Source organism: Euprymna scolopes, chromosome 36 (assembly GCF_053919585.1).
Source record: "Euprymna scolopes isolate OS-2025 chromosome 36, ASM5391958v1, whole genome shotgun sequence".
In the NCBI taxonomy this organism is placed as follows: domain Eukaryota; kingdom Metazoa; phylum Mollusca; class Cephalopoda; order Sepiida; family Sepiolidae; genus Euprymna; species Euprymna scolopes.
In genome coordinates, this window is record NC_136517.1 from 69,116,580 (window position 1) to 69,138,778 (window position 22,199).

General features: G+C 30.0%; 1 protein-coding gene across 2 annotated transcripts in view; it reads right to left on the bottom strand.

The window, feature by feature from the left end:
• LOC145260567 (calcineurin-binding protein cabin-1-like) overlaps nucleotides 1-22,199 on the bottom strand; it is a 567,854-nt gene that overhangs the window by 482,520 nt on the left and 63,135 nt on the right. For both annotated transcript variants that reach the window (XM_080118824.1, XM_080118826.1), the window contains exons 4-8: nucleotides 18,567-18,707; nucleotides 5,472-5,573; nucleotides 5,123-5,201; nucleotides 4,177-4,306; nucleotides 2,169-2,217 (exon numbers count right to left, since the gene is read on the bottom strand). In XM_080118824.1, coding sequence (XP_079974950.1) covers nucleotides 2,169-2,217; nucleotides 4,177-4,306; nucleotides 5,123-5,201; nucleotides 5,472-5,573; nucleotides 18,567-18,707 — 501 coding nt within the window. The remainder of the gene's footprint in view (nucleotides 1-2,168; nucleotides 2,218-4,176; nucleotides 4,307-5,122; nucleotides 5,202-5,471; nucleotides 5,574-18,566; nucleotides 18,708-22,199) is intronic.

The following is a 22,199-nucleotide window of genomic DNA, read 5'->3' on the forward strand; positions in this document are numbered from 1 at the left end:
ATTCAATCTAAAAGTTTTAGATGAAAATGAACAAAAGTATGCTTAGAAGAGTTGCAAGTGTATTTTGCTCTTTCCATAAAAATGTCTAGTCTTAATATATCGATATTTTGAAAAAAAAATATGTCTATTAAAATCATACAATACACAATAGTTTTACATTCAATATAAAGGCAAATAAAATGTTACTAACAATAACAAAAGAATATGAGATTGATTTTGCAGATATTTTACTGTCTTTCTTAGTTTGACGTTTCTTATTCTTTTGTATGTATATGTATTATCCATCTAATTATTTATGTATTATCCATCTAATTATTTATGAATTATCCATCTAATTATTTATGAATTATCCATCTAATTATTTATGCATTATCCATCTAATTATTTATGTATTATCCATCTAATTATTTATGTATTATCCATCTAATTATTTATGTATTATCCATCTAATTATTTATGTATTATCCATCTAATTATTTATGTATTATCCATCTAATTATTTATGTATTATCCATCTAATTATTTATGCATTATCCATCTAATTATTTATGCATTATCCATCTAATTATTTATGTATTATCCATCTAATTATTTATGTATTATCCAAATAATTATTTATGTATTATCCAAATAATTATTTATGTATTATCCATCTAATTATTTATGCATTATCCATCTAATTATTTATGTATTATCCATCTAATTATTTATGTATTATCCATCTAATTATTTATGTATTATCCAAATAATTATTTATGTATTATCCATCTAATTATTTATGCATTATCCATCTAATTATTTATGTATTATCCATCTAATTATTTATGTATTATCCAAATAATTATTTATGTATTATCCAAATAATTATTTATGTATTATCCATCTAATTATTTATGTATTATCCATCTAATTATTTATGTATTATCCATCTAATAATTTATGTATTATCCATCTAATTATTTATGTATTATCCATCTAATTATTTATGTATCTAATTATTTATGTATTATCCAAATAATTATTTATGTATTATCCATCTAATTATTTATGTATTATCCATCTAATTATTTATGTATTATCCATCTAATTATTTATGTATTATCCATCTAATTATTTATGTATTATCCATCTAATTATTTATGTATTATCCATCTAATTATTTATGCATTATCCATCTAATTATTTATGCATTATCCATCTAATTATTTATGTATTATCCATCTAATTATTTATGTATTATCCAAATAATTATTTGATCGTGTCTCCTCTTCTGACCAAATTTTGCCAAATCACTGTACTATGTTCATTTTAATTTACTTCCTCCACTTTCTCTTTCTTGCTTTTCTTTTACTTTGTCTGATTTAATGACTGGTGACATGCCACTTTGCAGCATCATTATATGGCTTTTTTTTGCATCAAATTAATAGTTTTCTTTACTAATATCATTGTATTGTTGCTATTATGAGAACTCTAAGAAATAGCATGCAATTTCGCTTTTCTGTTTTATGGCAATGCCAAAACAAAGTACTCTATGAAAGGAATAAGGAAAAATTAACTTTTACAAGATCTCTGAAAACTATAAAACATGCAATCATAAATGCTTATCATAGTGGATTCAATAATGGGTTCAGTTCGTAATTCTTGGATGATTTAGACATATGGCTGGATTCATGGATTTACCAAGATTGTGTCCTCTTATAGATGTAGGAAGAGTTAACGAGTTATGATCTGAAACACTTCAACATGAACAATATCTTATGGAATGAACACTCAGAAGAGACATGTTTTGAAAGAGGTTAATAAAACGTCCTTTGCTTTTATTAAGAACAACAATATCTACGCTAAAAGATATGATATGAAACACAGAAATAACGTAAACAGTTAAAATGTCTCACAAAGTTCAAACACTGATTTATTGAAGACTTACTAGTTTATTTTGATAGAAATTAATTAAATTTTGTACTCGTACCCAAGGGAAAGATACTAATTTTTTTACCAACAGTTAAGTCTAACCCTGTTTTATAAATAGATATTATTTATGGTAATATCTGGGAGGATGTAGAGCTCAGTCAAAAGGATAGTTCCAGAAACGATAAATAATATAAAGAACTATGCAATGGCTAGACGTGTATCATGAAAAAAAAAAAAAAAAAAAATTTTTTTCTTACCTCATCTTCTTCTTCTTTATCAACATGGAGAGAGCGGACTTCAGGATCACTGAAAACAACACATTGTCGCTTATCAGTTGACTTGGATTTTAATACATTAGTTAATTAATGAGGAAAAAATTGATACAGAATTTATTCAGGAAAGGCAAACTTTTATAGTTATGGATGGCTCAAATAATTCATAATTGTTCTTCATCTCTCTTGAACACTAGCACAGTTTAATACTAAACATGCATTGACAATGATTTAAAACATATAATGTAGATTCGAATAGGTGATACTAAATCTCTGATTTGTTCTAAATTATATTCTGGGATCATTTGTTGACATCTATGCAGAAGACACAACTGTCTTTGAAGATCTTTGGTGATCAAGAGCTTGCTAATTTTGATAAAAGTCCGAAGACTGACTTTCACTCTAAATGTACAATAGAAACATTGCCGTTCCCTATAAAAATGCTTGGATCATTTTATTGTTCTAGAAAATATGTGATTTCAAGTGTATTTGGACGAGTCCTTTGATTGAATAGTGCTGTCACATTTAGGGGGGGTGTTGCTCCAAGCACCCTTTCTTTCAATTTTTCAAACATCAAACAGAATTTTCCTGAATAAAGTTTCTTTCACAGAAATTCCCATTTGTGGAATACATTGCCAAAAGACTGCATTACCATGTGATCATCTTCAAATCCAATATTAACAAATACTCGTCAAACTGTCTTTATAAATAATCAAAGTTTGTTTATTCTATTCACTATTTTCAATTCTCTCATATCTTTCATTATTCAACTTAAATTTTTTTTCTTTTTTTTTTGTAATGGTGCTTAAATGGCTAAAATACATCAGATAGCAAATTATATAAACTATTAACTCACTTCAAAGGAACACACGCCCCCCCCACACACACAAGCATTCTAGATCTTTTAATTAGTCTTCGCGCGAAAGAGCAGGACACAAAATGCTTTAAATAATAATAAACTAACAAAGACTTTCGCCGGCAAGGACTACTATTGACCATAACCAGTTATACAGTCCTTTTGAAATTTTCATCTCTATTTTTCTCGTTATGTACTGAATATTTGTTAATGAAACCTATATGAAATATGTTCCTTATTAAATTTTAAAGATTTTCTATTCTGAAAGAAGTCTAAAAACAAAATTTCTCATTATTCAGACCTGTAGTACAAAGAGGGGGTTGCAAAAATGAGTTGTGGTGTGAGGAGAAATACAAACTGAAACAGAGAGAATATTCGGACCTGTAATAATACAAAGAGGGGGTTGCAAAAATGAGTTGTGGTGTGAGGAGAAATACAAACTGAAATAGAGAGAGAGTTTTAAAATATAATCTTAAAAAGATAAGATACAAGTTAGAAAAGCATTTCATCCAAGGCATGAAAATTGTTAACAAAACGTTTTTACTATAGGCTTTAAAAATAAAGGTACATTCAATTGGAAATTTATTTATCTTCAAAGTGCACTTTTATAAATTTTCCAAAGTAAGGTATAAAAATTTAATTTAAATTGAATCAAAACATTACATTGGATTTATTTTATGTAATGTACATTTTGTTGCAATTTAAAAACATTATCTTTCATCTAGCAATTAATGATATAGATAAAATTTTCAATGATTTTTTTTTTAAGTGCAACAGATTGTACATTACATAAAATAAATCCAAGGTAATTTTTTGATTCAATTTAAATTAAATTTTTATACCTTACTTTGTAAAATTTATAAAAGTGCACTTTGAAGATAAATAAATTTCAAATTGAATCTTGTACTTTATTTTTAAAGCCTATTGTAAAAACATTTTTTTTAACAATTTTCATACCTTGGATGAAATGCTTTTCTAACATTTGGCCATATCTGCCAACTAGTCAACAAGTTTGTGGTATTTTAGAGTTTTCCTTCTTTTAAACTTATCTAGTTTAATAAGAGTCCAATCTGCACCAGTTCAATTATACCACATTCATTCAAACCAGAATAAGATTTAATTGAAAATAAAACTTACCAAGCTTGAAAAAAAGAAGCTGAATCAAATTGTAATGAGGGTTGCTCTGAAAAGATTTTGTCACGGAACGCAATGGCCTTCATATATTCACAATCTTTCTGTAGTGCTTTAGCTATAAACTTCAGACAGGCTATAATAACAAAAAGAACAAAAATAATCTGTTTTTAATGGCATTTGAATTATTTGCTGACAATGCAATGTTATACATTCTAATTAGTCATCATCATCATCATATTTGGTTTAATGTCCGTTTTATATGCTAGTTATTCTGTTATATAATCCATTTGGAAGGTACTGTTCTCCTGAAACAAGTAACCTGAAAATCTTGAAGACAAGCGAGATTTTATTCAATTTAACTAATGGACTCCATTACTTCTGAACTACCATCAGAGGAGGTCAGGTCTAAATACCCAATTTTCTCTAGGTTTTATATGACATCTTAACTTCACTAAAATATTTTGGTAGTAACACATTTAAACTTTAAATTTAAATAAAATACCTTTCATATGATGTCCTAGCTGATCTTAAAGCACCCTCCATCAAATATCCTGCACCTAAGATCTATCTACACATAACTTAAAAAATAATACTGCCACGAAATAGGTAATATATACAGACAGCTAGTGTTGTTATCTATTCCTTAACAGTATGCACCATACTACCTGAAAGAAATTAGTTTATATTCGCACAGATGCAAAAATCTGATCTAATGAGGTACACATTTCAGATGAATTCCTATCAACACATGGATCCTTATTGTCGCCCACCAACTGCTTATGATGATGTCTATGGAAAATTTATGCAACAGGCATACAAGCAGATGCATGCATAAGCAGATAAGAAAAAAGGTTAAACTTTCATTATTTTCTAATTGAATTCATCTTAAAATACTAGAAATAAAATGTATTAAAAACCAAATGAATCGAAATGTAAAAAGGTAACATACTCCAGTAGTCGTTAATGACATACAGTGCAGTAATTACATGGTCAAGGCACGGCCAGTGGTTTGGATTACATTTGAGACCCTGGAAAACAATATGAATTATCAGATTATTTTTAATGATGTAAAATTTATTGTACATTTGTACAAGGAACATTCATTTTCAATAAACATGTATTAAGTATTAAATCATTGATCATTTAGATATATTAAGAAAGAAAAAAAAACGGTTCTACTTTTGCAGAAATAATTTGTGCCTAAAATGAACATTTATTATTGCTTTATTGTTAAGCAAAGTTTAGAGAACACAGGTAAAAAAATGGTGAAAAAGTCGTTTTGTGAAAAGATTGGTCACCTGTTGGAAGGCATAGGATCCCAATTGATAATTGTGGATCTCCAGGGCGATTGTCCCAATTTTATACCAAACAGTTACCTCAGTTTCGTCAATCATCACAGCCTAAAAGAAAAAAATATACATCATATTTGATGAAAAAATAAACTTATTTAGGATTCATGCTGAGTTTTGATTTTAATATGAAAAAAGTTTAAAATAAAAGTGAGTCCAATTACATTTTTATAGTTTTTTTTTGCCATTTTCAATGGAAATATTTAACTTAGTGATTGTTCATATAGTAGAAAAAATAAAAATGAAAAAAGAAACAAATATTTACTTGAATTAATCTGAGAGATGTTGGGGAGGCTTAACAACCCATGATTCATCATACCCATAGCGTTGTGAGCGATTCATTGTGTCCATGATGTTGTGAGTGATTCAGCGTACCCGTGACACTACAAGCGATTTATCGTGCCCATGAGATGGGCTACTTTTTGCAAAATAACTAAATAAAATTTATAGGAGATGCATCACTCATGTATCAAAGTGTTAAAGACGTTCAAAACATCCAAGTACATGAGTAACAAATGTAATTCATCTTTTATGACAAAATAATCTAACCATAACATGATCTCTTAAGTTCAATATAAATTTTATAAAAATTCTAACAAAGTGATTTACTAGTGATCTGATTAAAATAGGAGTGCAATGACATTTCCTTTGTATTTTTTAATTAATTTTATATCAAATTTTATATCAAATTGGAATGCTTACATAGCATGATTAATCCTATCATCATCATAAGTGTCAGATAATTGTAATCTTTGTTGACTATTACAAGGAGAGGCTATGGATAGAAGTAATGACAGAGACTAGGAGTAGCAATATCAGACCATTTTTTTCTTTATGTCAAAGAAATTAAAATTAAGCATTATTGAAAAGAGCATAAAAATCAAAGAAATATGTTTTTTCTTTTTTTCTTCTTTTTAATCGATTCATTAGAACTGAAGTTATGACCATTCAAAGTATCAAAAAATGCATGGTTCACTGGACATTAAATCAGTCCTATTCAAATGCATACAAGCTTGTGACTGAAAATGGTAGGAAATATGCACAATTTACAGAACTACCTATCTTTAAAAAGCTGTATCTTCAGATCTTTTTAAGATATTATGATGAAATTTTGAACATATCACAACACCATGAATGTTCAAATAGCTGTTAACAGCTTTAAAATAGAAACATCATAAAAAAAATGGTAGGTGAGGTTTTATTGTCATGTGAAGTACTATTCTTATGGACATTACTATTTGTCATCATCATAACATGGCGACTGAGAAATCCAAGATGGCGACTGAGAAATCCAAGATGGCCACACAACACAATTCATAAAAATTAACAATATATGGCTTGCAACATTTCAAATTAAAGGAAATTTTGTTCGGGTTGTAATTATGTTTTCAAGCACATAAAACTATGTCCCATCATTAAAAATTTCAGTATGTATTTTCATTTTTGTATATGACTGAAGGGAATGTCATGACTGAAGAATATAAGTTGTGAACTAATCATCAAACACTTTGGAGGTTTGTAGCAAGCATATAAAAGTACTGGGATTTGGAGAAATCAGGTTTGGAAGCTCATTGTTCACAAACATAGGAAGTCTATATGCTCTCCCACTTCTAATTGGATTCAGTACGGAGTCAACAATCTTGAAGACAAATTCTTCATATATTCCTTCAAAGTTTTCTTTGGAAGGCCAGCGATTAACACCATCAATGTCACTTAGCGTCATGAATTTCTCTTTATATCATAATTAAGAAGGTTTTCTTCCTTTGTTGCAATATTTTGGATTCAGAATGGGGTATGATCTCACACAGTCGGGTGATTCTATTTATAAACGATGTTGCTAGGAACTGACGAATTGAATTAATTCACGTTCTGCTACCAACCAATCAGAAACCAGAATTGCTCCATAAATATTATACCTTTTCTGGAGGAATTTTGCATGTTTTTTCCGTCTCGACACGGTAAGAATATTTTGCTCTGTGGAACTGTCTACTGCAAACCAGTCACCTCTCAGGACTTGTGTCCTACAACGAACCATCGGAAACTGTTCTGTCTACTGCAAACCAGTCACCTCTCAAGACTTGTTTAGAACAACAAACCATCGGAAACTGTTCTGAAACTAAACATGGGTTACACTTCTAGAGGTTATGCGCCCAGCGTGCATCTTTATTTTGATGGATCCGAATCAAAATTCGAATTGTGGCAGGTTAAATTTCTAGGATATCTACGAATCCAAAAGCTACACAAAGTACTTCAAACACAACCTGAAAACAGAAACGACCCCGACTTCATTGAAAAGAATGCAACTGTCTTTGCAGAATTAATACAAAGTTTAGATGACCGAAGTCTGGTAATGAGAGAAGCCCTGGACGATGGCTACAAAGCATTGAACATATTGAGAGAGCATTATTTATCGAAAGGAAAACTCATAATTATTTCTTTATACACTGAACTGACCCCTCTAAAATGAATGGAAGCCGAAACTATTACTGATTATATTATAAGAGTCGAAATGACTGCAAATTCTTTAAAAATGTCTGGTGAAGTTATAAGTGACAGTCTGTTAATTTCCATCGTTCTTAAGGGATTACCGAGGGATTTCAAGCCATTTACCACCGTGATAACCCAGAAAGAAAAACCCAGGACTTTTAGCCAATTCAAGGTAGCACTCAGAAGTTACGAAGAAACTGAAAAAATGATCACAAATCCACAAATATGAAATTTAAAAATACACACATAAAAACACCAAAATTAAATTATACCCATGCCAGGAATAAAAACCGCAACTTTGCCAAAAACAATTTTTCTCCTAAGAAAAGTACAAAAATTATTTGCTATAATTGTGGACGACCTAATCACAAGAGTTTCCAATGTAGATACAGGACTCAAAATGGTGACTCCATTAAAAATGTAGAGAGCTCTGTTAGCGAACATACATTTTTATTTTCGTGTACGTTTAATGCTTCAACAAACAATAATAATTTTTTGTCGATTGTGGTGCCATGGCACATGTGATTACAAAGGAATCTGATTTTATCAATTTTGACCCCAACTTTAAGCCACAAAATCATTTTGTAGAACTAGCTGACGGGAATCGAGTAAATGATATCGTTTTGAAAAGAGGCGATGCTAAAATCTCGCTAAAGAACAATAAAGGTGAACTATGTTTCTGTATTCTAGAAAACGCTCTTCTAATCCCAAAATTTAAACAAAATATATTTTCTGTACAAGCTGCCACAAAACAAGGTGCAAATATAAACTTTAGCTCCAATAAATCAAAGCTGGTGTACCCGAATGGAACTGTATTCGACATTAAAGAAAATGGAAGACTATATTATTTAAATAGCATAGTCCCATCAAAAACCGCCTGCCATAATCTACAGACATGGCATAAAATTCTTGGTCATTGTAATATTCCTGATATCAAAAATTTGCCGACTGTAGTTGATGGAATGAAAATACAAACATCAAAAAACTTCAACTGTGACGTCTGTACGCAAGAGAAAATGACAAACTATCAAAGCAAGATACCAGACAAGAAGGCCAAAAAAACTCCTATCAATGGTGCATTGTGACTTGAACGATCCCGTGGAACCGATGGCCAGAGAAAATTATAGATATGTGTTGAATTTCGTAAATGACCATTCAGGTTTGATAATGGTTTACTTTTTAAAGAACAACTCTGATACCCTGCTAGCAACTAAAAAATATCTAACCGACATGGCTCCCTACGGTGAAGTCAAGTGTATTCGCTCTGACAACGGTACGGAATTCACCAATAAAGACTTTGAACTTTTACTAATTAACCATCATATCAGGCATGAAAAATCAGCTCCTAGATTGCCACACCAAAACGCGACTGCTGAAAGAGCGTGGCGGACACTTTTTGAAATGGCAAGATGCCTACTCATTGAATCAAAACTCCCCAAAAACCTCTGGACGTACGCACTTATGGCAGCAGCCTATATACACAACAGGTGTTTTAATAAAATACTATTTAAAACTCCATATGAATCTTTCTGCGGTAAAAAAATAAATTTAAGCAGAATGCATATATTTGGTCCAACTTGCTTCGCATATATAGATAAAAAGAGTAAATTGAATATTAAAGTCGACAGAGGTATATTTCTTGGATACAATAAAATTAGTCCAGCCAATTTAGTATTTTTTCCAGAGAAAAATAAAATAAAAGAATCCGATGTGTAAAATTCAGACATGTTTAATTTTACAGACGAAAACCCATCATATGAAGAAAATGAAATTATATTCCCTCAAATAATTAAAACAAATGAAGACAATAAAAATGAAGGAGACAAGAGTATCGATGATGATGATGATGATGATGATGATAAAGGCGAAAGATATTCCAAAAGAAATAAAAGGCGACCCGATTTTTTTGTGGTCGACAATATAAAAGATTATCAAATCGACTATTGCTATTCAATGGAATGCCAAAAAGCATTAATGAAGCAATTAATTCAGAACATTGTGATGAATGGAAAATTGCCATGAAAAAAGAAATAGATGCCTTAACCGAAAATGATACCTAAGGCGTAGAACAGTACAAAGCTAGATTTGTTGCTAAAGGCTACTCTCAGATTTAAGGTATAGAATATTTTTCTACGTTTTCACCGACCACAAACCTAACAACAATCAGAATTTTACTGCAAATCGCATCGCAATATGACCTAAACATCCATCAAATGGACGTAAAAAATGCTTATTTGAATGACCTATTAGACTATGAAATTTATATTACTCCTCCAGAGGGACTTATAATGAAAAATAAAAATAGCGTGTGGTGACTTAACAAGTCATTATATGGTCTAAAGCAGAGTGCTCAGTGTTGGAATACAGTATTTCATGATTATATTATTAAACAACAATTCAGACAATGTGCTGTAGACCCCTGTTTATATACCGAACACAAAAACGATAAACTACTGATTTTGGTTTTGTGGGTCGATGATATTTTAATCGCATCAAATTGTTCTTAACCGATGTTAAGAACAAATTAAGTAAAAGATTCAAAATGACCGATCTTGGCAAAATATCCTGGTTTTTTGGGATAGAATTTACTCAAAGCAAAGGACTTGTTACGATGAATCAATCGAGATACATCGACAAAATACTATTAAAATTTAGAATGGGAAAGTGCAAGAAACGCTCTACACCGGTCGAAAATGATATTAATAAAAATATACACACAGAATCTGAACTTGCTTCTTTTCTCTGCCCAGATGTAAGTGAAACTATGATTTGCTCACTATTTTTATTTATGCTTGAACACTTAACACCATACAATGTTACAGGGAACAATATGAAATCATATGGACAACAGTACATCAATTGAAAATCAAAAGCCCTAAATAATAAACATATTATAGCAAAGCCCTATATGCTATAAGTATTATGTTGCATACACGTAATACCTCTCAAAATATTTTTTTAATTTTAAAGCAAAGTCTGGCCTCCCTTTTTCTACTTTTATAGGCAGGTAGCATTTTTTTAAAAAACTGTTTGAGTATTAATTTCTTGCAAATGAAGGAGAATTGTTAGAGATCAATCCATTCTATGTGTGCATCCAGCACCTCAATGGGAGATATTTCCTTCAAAGAATTAGACTATGCAAGAGAGTTTTCACACAAAGGAAAGGAGTAACTCTTTCTGAAAACAATGATAGTAACAATGACATAATGTCATTAAATTCTTCTGAAAGACAAAACTCTGATGGTCAATGCCAGAATGGTTTTCACAAACAGAGCATCCTGTCACAGATTCTGATGAAAAAACTTTCAGAATTAGAGCATCATATACTCAAGAAGATGAAAAAAATTATAGAAGACAAATCACTTTATGCTGAATTCCAATAGCACTTGAAAACCCGGATTAGCTATCACTAAGGCAAAAGATGATTTTGTATGATACAAAAAAAGGAGGATCTGGTAACACTAGATAATATCGAACTACAGTTATAATCATTACTACATTCAAAAAAAGGTTTATTATTAAGCTAAATGTGTCCCTAGGTTCTTATGAGAAAATCTTATTTAAAATTAGGTGTGAAATCTGTAATTTGATTGCATAACGAGAAAAGAATTAAATATGTTCCAAGTTGAAATTTTCACTGCAAACTTTGAATGGAAAGCAAAACATGTTGACCTTAAGAAATGTGCAACATTAAATGTGATAAGACTAGGAGAAAATAAAATTAATATTAATTGGAATATCAATTCCACATATCCTAACAAAAAAATTATTCATTTTGTACAAGATTAGCATGCTGTGCGGCATTGCCCGATCATGAAATATGCTTAAATATGATATTTTAATTTATGCATCTTGTATTCATTATTATTCACTACCATTCTCTATTGATTATTATATTGTACCTAATATATAGTAGTGATTTCAAAAGTTTAAAAAATATGTTTTTAAATATGACTTCAGTGTCATGAGCTAGAATCAAAACCAAAACATTTAGCTCTCCAGCAGTATTTGCTACCATTTTAACATTGTACAAACATATATCAAAACTGTAAAAATTAACAGTTTAATGTATATTTGCACATGTGTAGAAGAGCACTTCAAATCGACTTAGGCCTGCCAAGTGACTCCTTAGCAGCTATTTTTACCAACTAAAACCCAAATTGGTTTTGTTCCACAGGGCTGAATTTCCTATATATCAAGCCTGTATATCAAAAATTGACAGAGTAGTTTGGTAGACTGTTCTAGATGCACACACATATAGACAAGATCACCCTTTATATATATATATATATATATATATATATATATATATATATATATATATATATATATATATACATACACTAGCAGGCCACCTGACATTGCCCAGTTGTAAAATGTGTTTAAATATGATATGTCAATTTATGCAGATTTTGTATTTATTATTATAGAACCAATTCTCTATTGATCATTATATTGTACCCAATATACACTAGTGATTTCAAAAGATTTAAACTTTTAAAAATGTCTTGGCTGCCATCAGTTAGAATTGAAACAAAACATTTTACTCTCTAGCGGTATTCACTACACACGTATATTGAAACTTGACAAATTTATGCAGTTAAACATATAAATATATATTCGCACATGCGTCAAGCATACACATTATTTCAAACTACACTCGCCAGGTTCCAATTTTTCAATTTTTACCCCTTAGTAGCTATTTTTCTGGTTAAACCCCAATTAATTTTGTTTCACACGTCCAAATACGTAATATGTCAAGTTTAAAGTCTGTGGAACAAACATTGACAGAGTAGTTGGATAGAGACTGTTCCACATGTAGAGATAGAGATTTACTCTAAATGCAGCTCCAAATGCTATGCAAATATGCACAAATAGAACTGTGCATAAGAGTGAAATGAAACTAATCATCCAATAAAAAAAAAACAAGAGACGAACAATTAATAAAAAGTTCATTTTTAAAGGAATATGCAAATTAGTTTTCCTTTTTGAAGTCACTGGTATATTCACAACTAAGTGTCCAAGGAAGTTTTATTCACTAAAAGTGAATAAAACTTGATATTAAAAGCCCACTTTTTTATTTCAAAAATATTAAAAAGTAGACTTTTAATATCAATGTCAGCATAATAACTCGACTTTATATATATATATATATATATATATATATATATATAAACTAGCTGTACCTGGCCACGCGCTGCTGTGGCTCAGTTTGTTTAAATTTCTTTTTTTTACATAGGCATCACCATTTATGAAGGCCCAGGGGTCATTCGAGGATAAGGGTTAAAGAGTGTACAGTAGAAATTTGACAATATAGTAACCGTTAGTAATGGAGATTCGGTAAATTTGGTAACTTATGTTTACGTTAGACTTGGAAGACAACCATATTGTAGTCAGCTGGAAAGCAGAAAAACGGAAAACAATTCCATAGGCGTGCAATTCCAAGAAAGAAGCTTTGCTCATGGAATCTATGCTAAGGTTTAGGCACAGATAAAGAGTAGGGGGAATTAGTGATAGTGTTTTCTGCTAGACGGATGTTTCTTGTGAAAGTTTGGCGAGGGGGGATCATAGAATGGAGCTCAGCCGAGCACTTGCCATGAACATAACGATAAAGCAGAGACAAACTCGCAACATCTCTTCTGTGAGAAAGAGGTTGCAGGGAAGAGCAAAGGACATCCTCCACAAGGCTACAAAGTCTATTTTGAACCCTATCAAGGCAGAATAAGTCCTTTCTAGCAGCTCCTGTCCAAATGTGGCACAGTACTCCGTCCTTGGACGTACCTGGCTCTTATATAGATAGAGAATTGCATCAGCAGTAAGATATCTACTGGATCGATAGAAGGATCCCACCATTTTTCCAGTTGTCTTGGTTACGGATTTAATGTATGTGTTCCATAAGATCAAGAGTAAAGGTCAAGCCCAGAAGCTTGTCAAAACATGAGGCCTCGCCAAGACGAGAGCCATTCATTTCAATTGATGCCAGATGGGGATCAGAGCGTTGATAATCTAAAGGCAAAATGGAACAAAAAAAAAAACAAAACAATGTCATGTTTTTGTTGTCAATATTTTGGGATACACAATCCTTTGAGGTGTCCCTTTTTCTGTGCAGATGTAGAGATTGTCTGATTTTCCCACTGTAGAATACGCAACATATACTTGTCCATGCGAGAAGACATCATGGTGCAGATGCAAGTCACACAAATGTAAAAATTGTCCCTGAACCGTGTTAATGGTTATTGCAAATTCCAAGCGAATTGTGAAGTGCAATATCTTAAATTAAAATGGTATATTCATTTAAATCATGCAATGAACATTCACTGCCTGTTCTTCCTGACTGTTGACAGAAGGGAAAACATGAGGGTTTAATTTTACTATAGACATGTATGTGAACACGCACTGGAAAATCTCGAAATGTAAAAAAATTTAGCCAATTTTCTTTTTATCAAAGATAAACTGATGAAAAAATTGAAAGGAAAACTGTTTAAAGAATAAACCAACAAAGTGGGAGACTAATGATTATTTAGAATAAAGAAAGAAGAAAAAAAAATGTAAAAATGTTGTAGGATAAGTTTTCAAAGAAAGGAAATAGTTTGGTAAACTGTTGTTTTTTTATTCCAAGAAAATATAATATATTGCTTGCAAATATAATTAGTGAAAATATTCATAAACATTTTGGTGCTTTTTCTTTGTTGCTAATTCAAAAATCAAAATATCGATTTTCAAGTGAAACCAATAGTATCTACTAAATTGCTATGTCACAGTAATGAAAATAGCCAAAACTTACAAAAAACAATGAGGAAGAAATTAATGATCAAATGAAATAGTTTTTTAAAAAAAAAATTAGAAATTTTAGCTATTTTCCTTGTGTTTACGTCAAATGTCACGTGACCAAACATAGCCGAAATCATATTTTTGTGTAATCATTGAAGATCGAAATAATAGGTATATTACATTGGTTATTGTAGTGATTGACAAAAAAATATAAGGAGTTATGTTTTTGTTTTTTTTTTTTAAATTAAATATCAACTTTTCGGCTGGCTGATTTCACTACAATAATGAAGATGCGCCCTTTTTATCAGCAGACTTGTACAATGAAAAACCTCATATTTTTGGTACTCTTGCATAATTTGACTCAGATCCTTGGGATTTTTCGTCAATTACAGTCACCAAAGAAGCCAAGCAAAGTAACAAATACAGACAAATTTCAAAACAAACAAACCAGAAAAAAATAGAAATGCAATTAATATAAAATAACAAACATCTATTGCAAATTTATTGAAAATATATATATATATATATATATATATATATATATTAGCTGTACCCTGCCACGCGTTGCAGTGGCTCAATTTGGTGTAATGGAAAAATTTAATAAAAAGAAAATTTAAAAGAAAATTGAGGAGGTGGACCTAATCTAAAAATTTACCAATAATTTTTCATCCCGTACGCCTCCCGATACATTGTTTCGTCAGCATGCGACCATTTTATATCTCCCGAAGACACTTCCGTATTTAGAAAAAAAAAAAAGTGAGTGACTGATTTACCAGAACGTGGTAATTAAAAGTGAGTACCCGTTTCAAATGTTGAAATGGTTTTTTTTTTGGTTTTTTTGTTCAATTTTTTTCATAATCTGGTTAGTGTTCAATAATAATCCAGTGAAAAAATTTCAAAAAAGCTATCAGTATAGAAACTCCACCACGTAAGTAAATAAATAAAAAATGTTACGTACACATGCGTTAGCCTTGACTAGGGGGGTACTAAGGGAACAACCATTAAATAATTCTGCGGGTCGCCATGGAACTCAACGCCCAAGGAGTACCAAAATAGTTTTCATGATCTGAAGAAATTTTTTTTTTTCGAAAAATGGATGATCACTTTTCCATGTAAATTTAACTTAAAATGAGCACCCACTTTCTGGCCACCTGAGGAAGGGGCATTTATTTTCGTGTTTATTGGCTTAAAGGTTTTTTGACAAGGCAGTTTGGTACCTGAATGCATATTTAACAGTTTTCGTTTATGCTCACGCATAGCATAAACAAAGGCTACATCTGTGAAATGGAAAATAGTCCCAGAGTTCAGGGGTTAATACCATGCAAAATAAATCAAACAAAAAAAACTTTAAACAAGAAACACACAGAAAAAAGAAAAAAAAAAAATAGCATCCATTTTTTTCTATCGAATTCATTTGCTGTTTTTATTGAAAACTATTTTCCCCCGGATTTTTGATATAATTTTCCATTAAGGAAAATTTTTTTTTTTTTCTAAATACGGAAGTGGCTTCGGGAGATATAAAATGGTCGCATGCTGACGAAGCAATGTATCGGGAGGCGTACGGGATGAAAAATTATTGGTAAATTTTTAGATTAGGTCCACCTCCTCAATTTTCTTTTAAATGACAACTTGAAATGGCTTTCGACTATGCTGAATACGAAAATCGCATCAAAATTTTGCAGAAATAAGTAGTTATCAAGATATAAAAAGTTGTATTATGCATTGTAATCTTTCGCGGCCATCTTTTTTACGTGTGTGTATTTGTTTATGGCGCGTGTGCACGTAAAAAGATGGCCGCCGAAGAATACAATGCATAATATAAGTATTTATTTCCGCAAAATTTCAATGCGATTTGTGTGTTCAGCATACTCGGAAACCTATAAATGTCGTCATTGAAAGGAAAATTGTGGAGGTGGACCTAATCTAAAAAAATACCAAATTATTAAACATTTCTCCAACATGTTAGTGAAATTTATAATACTTTTAAAAAAAAATTTTTTTTTAAAGTTTTGAAAAAAAAAAAAAAAACTCACCTTTCATAAAAACAATTTAAAAAAAAAAAACACCCACAAACTGACTTTTAACTAAATAAGTTAAAAAAAAAAAAATTTTTTAAACTCGAAACTTTTATTTTCATAAAAACAATAAAAAAAGTCATGTTCAATCTATTTTTTTTTCTTTGAGAAACAAATATATTTCTGACTTACAAATGCGGTAGAGGCACATATTTTTACTTTCTATGGTTTTGATATACCGCGTTTTTATTGCTTACAAAATGGGTGACTGATTTATCAGAACGTTGTAACTAAAAAGTAAGCACCACTTTCAAATGTCGAAATAATGATTATAGAAATTAAGCATGGGAGTGATGATTGTACAACGTCGCCTTTCGCACTTTTACAAACATTATTTACGTTAACTCTTTTCATAAATAATTTTTAAAAGTAACTAAATCATTTATTGATAATTTGTCATGTGTACAAAACTTACATTATTTTTTAAGAAAATTGGCAGTAAACGGGGGGGGGGGGGTCTCGCCAACCCCTCACCCCTAAATTCCACAATTTTCACTTTTTTTTTTTTTTTTTTTTAAACTTCTTTTCCGGTTATTACAGTCTTAAGCTACAAATTATAAAAAAATTTGAAAAAACATTTATAATTCACAAGGGTTCAGTTTTCAATAAATTTTGTATTTAATTTAGTGCAACATTATAATGGAAAAATGAACCCCTGTGTGAAAAGTTATAAAAAATGTTTTTTCAAATTTTTTATAGTCTTAAACTTAAGTATGTAATCGATGATATTAACAAGAAAAAAGTTTTTAAAAAAGTGAAACTTGTGGAATTTAGAAAGTGGGCAATCTCGCTAACCTTCGCCCTTTTTTTTTTTGTTTCTTTTTTTTTTTTGTTCAATATTATAAGCAGGTTATTATTGATCTGACACTCAGCTACCAGATTTTTAAGGGTTGCTCAGTTTCTAATATAATGTAAGTAGATCTAGATGTTTATACCATAGGGTAAAACTTGCGGAGTATGGGCTGTTTCAGGGTTGTTGTAAAAATGGAACAGAAAATAAAATTTTGTTCAGTTTGATCGTTTTTTTTGTTTTGTTTTTAATTGTACCCCTGAACAACGAATATGATTGAAAGAATAACATTCAACAATCGTACTTCATTTATTTTTATTTATAAAAATTAAATTGTAATCACAAAAATGAAATAGTTTAATTTTAAACGAAAAAGTCAATTTGGTATACCTTTTTGGTATTTCTTTTTTTTTTTTTTACGTAAGTCGAACTCACCGTTCACATTGGAAATGTTGACATTCTCGATGAATATTTGACAGAAAAGCAACCACATGTGATTAATTTTAATTTTCAATCACATGATTACATTTTCAACAATCATGTGATTAAATGTTATCCATTTAAAATTTACTCATATTGTAAACATATTATGAAGCGAGACAAAAAGTTCCTTTTAGTGATGTCACATGACGACAAGCGGTGATGCTGATATTTTCCCAAATAAAAAAATGGCCACATAGTTACAAATAAAATCACCTAATTTATTAAATAAAAATTAAGTATAATGTTATAATTAAAAAGAAATATATAAAAATATGCATGAGTACACTGAAAATACTATACCAAAATGTTGAAGCAATCGGTTCAGTGTTTTTTAGTTTTTCAAAAACTAACAAACTAATAGATAAATTTTTATATATATAGATGAGCCAAAGTCTTTTTTTAATTCCTTCAAACAAAGCAAGAAAGTTCAATATTTACCTTTAAGTAGAATTGAATGGCTCTGTGGATATCTTCTTTTTTGTAGGCCATGGCTGCCAAGTTTTTATACGTGGAATACAGAAGTTGTAGTCCTGGTTGACTAGGATTATCATTTCCATCCTCTTCTACTAATTTACTGGCCTAAACAGAAAGAAAGAAAACAATTCATGCAAAATATAAATAGAAAGAAAAGAAAAATTCACAAATATTCATTTAATAATGTATTAAACAAAGGTGGAAAAAATCCACGACTACTGATTAAAGACTAATGGAACAATAAATATGGTAAAAATTCTTAACATTTTTAACTGATATAACAAACAAATTAAATTAAAATTTAAAAAAAATTGAACATAATTTTGATTATAATATCGTTACGAAGGTAATATACATATATATATATACATATATATCTATATATATAAAAATGTAAAGTTGGTTCGTTCTAAAGAAATAAAACCATGTTTATACGTTACCAATTTATTTGAAATTTTCAGACAACCCATTTTTAGAGTCGAGGTATGTTATTTATGTTATTAAAATAAATTTACCTAATTAAAATTAAAATATTAAATAAAATAAATATATTTATCGTTTCTGCGAATCTGTTCTGTTGATAAAAACTGAACTTCCGGTTCGATTCATTTCAATGCCACGAATTGACGAAAGGTTTAATTTCTGTTAACTCGATAAGTAAAAAAAAAAACAAAAAAAAACATATTTCATTTGTTTATCTTCCAAATTTTTTAATTTACACATCTTTTCTTTATTATATAAGGCCAAAAAAAAAGAAAAAAAGTTTGTTGCTTGCTTTTGAGTTTGTTTTTTTTTTCTATATAAGATTACTCATGCAGAGAGTGATCCGTGCTGAAATAATGTTATTATTTAAAAAGTCATTCTTAACATGGGGAGGTAAGGATGATTTTGTACCTATTCTGTACTTCTTTATTCATGAAAGGAGTTAAGCCTACGTAAATAAATAAATGTTTGTACACGTGACAAATTATCAATAAATGGTTTAGTTACTTTTTAAAAAAATGTTTGTAAAAGTGCGAAAGGCGACGTTGTTTTACAAACATTACTCCCATGCTTAATTTCTATACTTATAGGTTTTTGGATTTTTTTTTCACTGGATTATTATTGATTGCACACTAATTACACAGATTATTAAAAAAAAAAAAAAAAATGTAAAAAAGAAATCATTATTTCGACATTTGAAAGTGGTGCTTACTTTTTAGTTACAACGTTCTGATAAATCAGTCACCCATTTTGTAAGCAATAAAACGCGGTATATCAAAACCATAGAAAGTAAAAATAATGAGTCTCTACCGCATTTGTAAGTCAGAAATATATTTGTTTCTCAAAGAAAAAAAAATAGAGAGAACAGGACTTTTTTTTATTGTTTTCATGAAAATAAAGTTTCGAGATTTTTAATTATTATTTTTTTTTTTACTTATTTAGTCAGTTTGTGTTTTTTTTTTTAAATTGTTTTTGTGAAAGGTGAGTTTTTTTTCAAAACTTTTGTTTTGTTTCTTTTTAATTTTTTTAAAGTATTATAAATTTCACTAACATGCTGGAGAAATGTTTAATAATTTGGTATTTTTTTAGATTAGGTCCACCTCCACAATTTTCCTTTCAATGACGACATTTATAGGTTTTCCGAGTATGCTGAACACGCAAATTGCATTGAAATTTTGAGGAAATAAATAGTTGTATTATGCATTGTATTCTTCGGCGGCCATCTTTTTACGTGCACACGCGCCATAAACAAATACACACACGTAAAAAAGATGGCCGCCAAAGATTACAACGCATAATACAACTTTTTATATCTTGATAACTACTTATTTCTGCAAAATTTCGATGCGATTTTCGTATTCAGCATAGTCGAAAACCATTTCAAGTCGTCATTTAAAAGAAAATTGAGGAGGTGGACCTAATCTAAAAATTTACCAATAATTTTTAATCCCGTACGCCTCCCGATACATTGCTTCGTCAACATGCGACCATTTTATATCTCCCGAAGACACTTCCGTATTTAGAAAAAAAAAAAATAAATAAATAAAAAGTGACCGATTTACCAGAACGTGGTAACTAAAAAGTGAGTATCCCTTTCAAATGTTGAAATGATTTTTTTTTTTTTTTTTTTCAATTTTTTTTCATAATCTGGTTAGTGTTCAATCAATAATAATCCAGTGAAAAAATTTCAAAAAAGCTATCAGTATAGAAACTCCACCACGTAAGTAAATAAATAAAAAATGTTACGTGCGCATGCGTAGCAGTATCAGAATTTTTGTAGGAATTTTTGACACCCTTAACACGAAACTGCAAATACAATATAAAAATCTCGGAATTTCTCTGTTAAAAGTGGGTTATTTATTTTCTTTATGGATTATACTTCCAAAATAAACTATTACAGTTGTTTTAAAAGTAATAGAAATATATATATTTTTTTTTTTTTTTAAACAGTAATGAATTTTCCGAACTCAATATTTTCCAATTTTTAAATTTTAAAAATCTATCAAAATTTTTCTATTGATTCTATTTTTACGATATTTTCAGGGTCAATGTGGATGAAATTTTATGTTCTTTCCAATAAATCGAATATAATATTTTAGACAAACGTTTTTTTTTTTTAATTCACGACCCCCCCGATCCCAATTTTTAAGTGTCTATTAAAAAGTAAATACTTAATTTAGTAACCCGAAAGTAAATAATTAATTTACTCACAAATTGAAGAGAAAAGGTCAATACATAATATATTCAAATTTAAAAAAAAAAAAAACATAGTGTTCTTTTAGAATTTAACCTGTAAAGTTTGAAGTTTAAAACCTTTTTTTTAAACCACGTTATTTGTTTTTTCTTTTTTAAAATGGAACCTTGGTCCTTGCTCCTTTAATTGAAAAAAACAATTAGGGCTTGAATTGCATTTTTCGACGAGTTATAAGCTTGGAAAGATGGGGTGGAATTATTCGCTATTTTCACGAAATTTCAGACACTGCTAGCGCATGCGTTAGCCTTGACTAGGGGGGTACTAAGGGAACGACCATTAAATAATTCTGCGGGTCGCCATGGAACTCAACGCCCAAGGAGTATCAAAATAGTTTTCATGATCTGAAGAAATTTTTTTTTTCCGAAAAGTGGATGATCACTTTTCCATGTAAATTTAACTTGAAATGAGCACCCACTTTCTGGCCACCTGAGGAAGGGGCATTTATTTTCGTGTTTATTGGCTTAAAGGTTTTTTTGATAAGGCAGTTTGGTACGCGAATGCATATTTAACAGTTTTCGTTTATGCTCACGCATAGCATAAACAAAGGCTACGTCTGTGAAATGGAAAATAGTCCCAGAGTTCAGGGGTTAATACCATGCAAAAGAAATCAAACAAAAAGACTTTTTAGCCAAGAAACACACAGAAAGAAAAAAGAAAATAGCATCCATTTTTTTTCTATCGAATTCATTTGCTGTTTTTATTGAAAACTATTTTCCCCCGGATTTTTTATATAATTTTCCATTAAGGGCTGTGCGTCTCACGTTCGTAAATAACAAAATTTTTTTTGTAGATTTTGGTGTGCTAAAAACGAATCTGCAAACCGTTTCCGTCACAAAAAAATAGTTTTTATGATATGAAGA